This window comes from Polyodon spathula, chromosome 29, assembly GCF_017654505.1.
Source record: "Polyodon spathula isolate WHYD16114869_AA chromosome 29, ASM1765450v1, whole genome shotgun sequence".
Taxonomy (NCBI): Eukaryota; Metazoa; Chordata; class Actinopteri; order Acipenseriformes; family Polyodontidae; genus Polyodon; species Polyodon spathula.
In genome coordinates this window covers 1,412,693-1,417,475 of record NC_054562.1, presented here as the reverse complement: position 1 = coordinate 1,417,475, position 4,783 = coordinate 1,412,693, and the positions used below count along the sequence as shown (strand labels likewise).

General features: G+C 53.1%; 2 protein-coding genes across 2 annotated transcripts in view; one reads left to right on the top strand and one right to left on the bottom strand.

The window, feature by feature from the left end:
* Positions 1 to 4,783, top strand: part of LOC121302114 (hemicentin-2-like) — a 250,009-nt gene that overhangs the window by 97,863 nt on the left and 147,363 nt on the right. The window lies entirely within an intron of this gene.
* Positions 3,005 to 4,783, bottom strand: part of slc43a3a (solute carrier family 43 member 3a) — a 9,414-nt gene continuing 7,635 nt past the window's right edge. The window contains exons 10-13 of the mRNA XM_041232114.1: positions 4,699 to 4,783; positions 4,151 to 4,334; positions 3,515 to 3,638; positions 3,005 to 3,378 (exon numbers count right to left, since the gene is read on the bottom strand). The exon at positions 4,699 to 4,783 is cut by the window's right edge and continues 38 nt beyond it. Of these exons, the coding sequence (XP_041088048.1) occupies positions 3,256 to 3,378; positions 3,515 to 3,638; positions 4,151 to 4,334; positions 4,699 to 4,783 (516 nt within the window). The 3' untranslated portion in view covers positions 3,005 to 3,255. The remainder of the gene's footprint in view (positions 3,379 to 3,514; positions 3,639 to 4,150; positions 4,335 to 4,698) is intronic.

The following is a 4,783-nucleotide window of genomic DNA, read 5'->3' as shown; positions in this document are numbered from 1 at the left end:
CAGCAGCTACCCAGCATGGGGTCTATATAGAGCTGGAATCTGGTGCGCTGGCATTGCCTGCTGTGTGCAGGGCAGAGCCTGGCTGTGCTGTGCTGTGCGCAGGGCAATGCTGGCAGGATCGCACTATATAACACTGATACACAACACTGCACAGAACCACAGCAGCTGCCCAACATGGGGTCTATATAGAGCTGGAATCTAGTGCGCTGGCATTGCCTGCTGTGCTGGGCAGAGCCTGGCTGTGCTGTGCTGTGCCCAGGGCAATGCAAAGCTGTATAACACTGATACAAAACCCTGGACAGAACTACAGCAGCTACCCAGCATGGGGTCTATATAGAGCTGGAATCTAGCGCGCTGGCATTGCCTGCTGTGTGCTGGGCAGAGCCTGGCTGTGCTGTGCTGTGCACAGGGCAATGCTGGCAGGATCGCTCTGTATAACACTGATACACAGCCCTGAACAGAACCACAGCAGCTACCAGCATGGGGGTCTAATAGAGCTGGAATCTAGTGCGCTGGAATTGCCTGCTGTGTGCTGGGCAGAGCATGGCTGTGCTGTGCTGTGCACAGGGGCAATGCTGGCAGGATTCGCTCTGTATAACACATACCACAGCCCTGCACAGAAACCACAGCAGCTACACAGCCGGTCTCATAGAGCTGAATATAAGTGCGCTGGTCATTGCCTGCGTGTGCAGGGCAGAGCCTGCGATGTTGCTGTGCTGTGACAGGGCGGAATGCGGGCAGGATCGCACTGTTAACACTGATACACAGCCCTGCAACAGAACACCGAAGCTACAGCATCACATGGGGGCTAGATGAGCTGGAATATGTGCGCTGGCATTGCCTGCTGTGTGCTGGGCAGAAGACTGGCTGTGCTGGCTGTGCACAGGCAATGCTGCAGGAATCGCAATGCTCTAACACTGATAACCAGCCCGCACAGGACCACAGCAGCTAACCAGCATGGGGTTCTACTCGAGCTGGAATTAGTGCGTGGCATTGCTTGCTGTGTGCGGGCAGAGCCTGGATGTTGCTGTGCCTGTACACAAGGGCAAAGAGGCAGGAGTCGCCTGTATAAACATGATACCCAGACCTGCACAGAACCACAGCAGATACCAGCATGGGGTCTATATGACGGAATCGTTAGTGCGTGGCAGCCCCCTGAATGGGTGTGCGGGCAGAGACTGGCCCGCGTGCTGTGATGTGAAAGGCAATGCTGGAAGATCGCTCTGTATAAACACTGATACACAGCCCTGCACAGACCCACAGCAGCTACCCAGCATGGGGTCTACATAGAGCTGGAATCTAGTGCGCTGGCACTGCCTGCTGTGTGCCGGGCAGAGCCTGGCTGTGCTGTGCACAGGGCAATGCTGGCAGGACCGCACTGTATAACACTGATACACAGCCCTGCACAGAACCACCGCAGCTACCCAGCATGGGGTCTATATAGAGCTGGAATCTAGTGCGCTGGCATTGCCTGCTGTGTGCTGGACAGAGCCTGGCTGTGCTGTGCTGTACACAGGGGCAATGCTGGCAGATGCTCTGGCAAACTGATACAACAGACCTGCACGAACCACAGCAAGCTAGACACAGCATGGGCGCTATATCGAGCTGGAATCTAGTGCGCTGGAATTGACCTGCTGTGTTCTGGGCAGCAGGAGCTGGCTGTGCTGTCTGTGCACGAGGCAATGCTGCAGGATCGCTCTGTTATAAACATATACACAGGCCTGCACAGAACCAAAGCAGCTACCTGAAATGGGGTCTATATAGAGCTGGAATCTAGTGCGCTGGCATTGCCCGCTGTGTGCCGGGCAGAGCCTGGCTGTGCTGTGCACAGGGCAATGCTGGCAGGATCGCACTGTATAACACTGATACACAGCCCTGAACAGAACCACAGCAGCTACCCAGCAATGGGGTCTAGATAGAGACTGGAATCTAGTGCGCAGGCTCATTGCAGCTGTGTGCTGTGCAGAGCCTGGCTGTGCTGTGCTGTACGCTGGGCAATGCTGGCAGGATCGCTCTGTATAACACTGATACACAGCCCTGAACACAGAACTACAGCAGCTACCCAACATGGTGTCTATATAAAGCTGTCACCTAGTGCCCTGGCATGCCTGCTGTGTGCTGGGCAGAGCCTAGCTGTGCTGTGCTGTACACAGGGCAACGCTGGCAGGACCGCACTGTATAACACAGATATAAAACCCTGTACAGAACTACAGCAGCTACCCAACATGGGGTCTATATAGAGCTGGAATCTAGTGCGCTGGCATTGCCCGCTGTGTGCTGGGCAGAGCCTGGCTGGGCTGTGCTGTGCACAGGGCAATGCTGGCAGGACAACACTGTCTAACACTAATACACAACCCTGCACAGAACCACAGCAGCTACCCAGCATGGGGTCTATATAGAGCTGGAATCTAGTGCGCTGGCATTGCCTGCTGTGTGATGGGCAGAGCCTCGCTGTGCTGTACTGTACACAGGGCAATGCAAGCAGGACCACACTGTATAACCCTGATACACAACCCTGCACAGAACTACAGCAGCTACCCAACATGGTGTCTATATAAAGCTGGAATCTAGTGCGCTGGCATTGCCGGCTGTGTGCTGGCCAGAGCCTGGCTGTGCTGTGCTGTACACAGGGCAGTGCTGGCAGGACCGCACTGTATAACACTGATATCAAACCCTGTACAGAACTACAGCATCTACCCAACATGGTGTCTATATAAAGCTGTCACCTAGTGCCCTGGCATGCCTGCTGTGTGCTGGGCAGAGCCTAGCTGTGCTGTGCTGTACACAGGGCAATGCTGACAGGACCGCACTGTATAACACTGATACACAGGCCTGCACAGAACCAAAGCAGCTACCTGAAATGGGGTCTATATAGAGCTGGAATCTGGTGCGCTGGCATTGCCTGCTGTGTGCGGGGCAGAGCCTCGCTGTGCTGTACACAGGGCAATGCTGACAGGACCACACTATATAACACCGATATAAAACCCTATACAGAACTACAGGTCTTGGTAGATCTTGGTAGTCTCTGGTAACTCTTGGTAGTCCCTGGTAACCCTGTGGTCCTCTGGTCCCTTATCTCTCCTTCATTTAAATATTACAATAGAACATAGCTGTGCTTTTGCCTGAGCCCACAATCCCATCAGTGCAGCACACAGCTGGGGGTCGCTGGGTTGTTCTGTCAGGAGAGTACGCTAGTCTGCGTGCGTGCGTGCGTCTGAGTGTGTGTTGTGGCTGTGTTTATTACTTTTGAAGCGTCTACACACAGGGGGCGTTGTGGGCGCCAGTCTCTCTTTGCTTGGTCTCCCGGCGGCAGTGCAGGTACACGTTGACTGGATGAACAAACGCCAGCAGAGTGACAGCGATCAGAGCTACATTCACCTGGGAAACAGAGGGGCCATTAATAGAGGAAAGGACAGGGGACAGTAATATAGCACAGAACAGGACAGGGACATTAATACAAAGCTAGTTGAATTCATTAATATAAGGGGCAGGGCATTGGGGTGTTTGGACTCACGTATAGGGGGTCCCCTTGCAGTGGCCCCTTCACCAGGGCGAAGCAGGGGTACTGGAGCAGAGACACAACTGCAGACACTGACATCACCAGACCATACAGCTTCCCAAAGTGGCTGGGAGGGAATCTGCAGGGAGGGGGAGAGAGAGGAGATGTGTGGCAGCATTCTAAAGCAGTGAGCTTTGTTCTAGAAAAGCGATCAGTGTTCTTGAGCAGCAATCTGTGTTCTATAGCAACGTTCTAGAGCAGTAATTTGTGTTCTAGAGCGGTGATATGTAGATGATACTGGTGCAGGCTGCAGTGTCTGTGTTTCTTAATGCATATCCATGGCAGCGTTCTACACCAGGGGAGAATGTTCTGGATCATTGATCTAGAGTGACGTTCCAAAACGGTGTTCCAGAGTGGTACTGAGGCAATGCAAATGAAGGCAACACTGTGTGTGTGTTTCTGAGTTTGTATATTCTAGAGCAAGAAGAATGTTCTAGAGCAGTGATGAACATTCTAGATCATTGCTGTGCGTTCTAGAGTGGAGAGAGTGTCCTAGAATGGTGATGCGTGCTCCAGAGCAGTGCTGTGTGTTCTACAGGAATGGTGATGTGTGTTCCGGAGCGGTGCTGCGTGTTCCGGAGCGGTACTCACGCAATAATGATGAAGGCCGCGTTGCCCCCATACAAGAAGGAGCGGTTCAGCACCTGCAGGACGAAGGTGAGGTACTGGACTGGAAGCACTGGGACCGCCGCGCACACGGAGAACAGAACGCATTGGAAACCAGTCAGAGAGAGAGACAGGACCGAGGAGCGCAGGTCAGCCAACTGCTCCGAACCTGACAGAGAGAGAGGGGGAGTTCAGGACTGGGAACTGTGGGAACACTGGGAATACACAGAGACAGACACACAGACATCCACAACTGCAAAATGCATTCAGAAATACTGAAATAAACTTTGTAAATTCAATTCCAACGAACCGCCACTAGATGTCAGGCTAGTTCTACAGCTGAGGCTGTTCACAATGTTAGTTGTAATACTAAACCAACGTTTCCACTAGAAGTCTTTCTCAGCGTCTTCAGTGTGAATTCAAGTCTTTCCCAGAGTCATGGATTTCTGAAGTTATTCACACACACACACACACACACACACACACACACACACACACACACAGTTGTATAAGAACGGGGTTCGTTCTCTCACCATTTTGGGGATCCCTCTGGCTGTGCGCCCCTCTCTTGTGTCTGTCCATGATAAGCCCGTTCCAGGGGGCGCAGAGAACCCCACA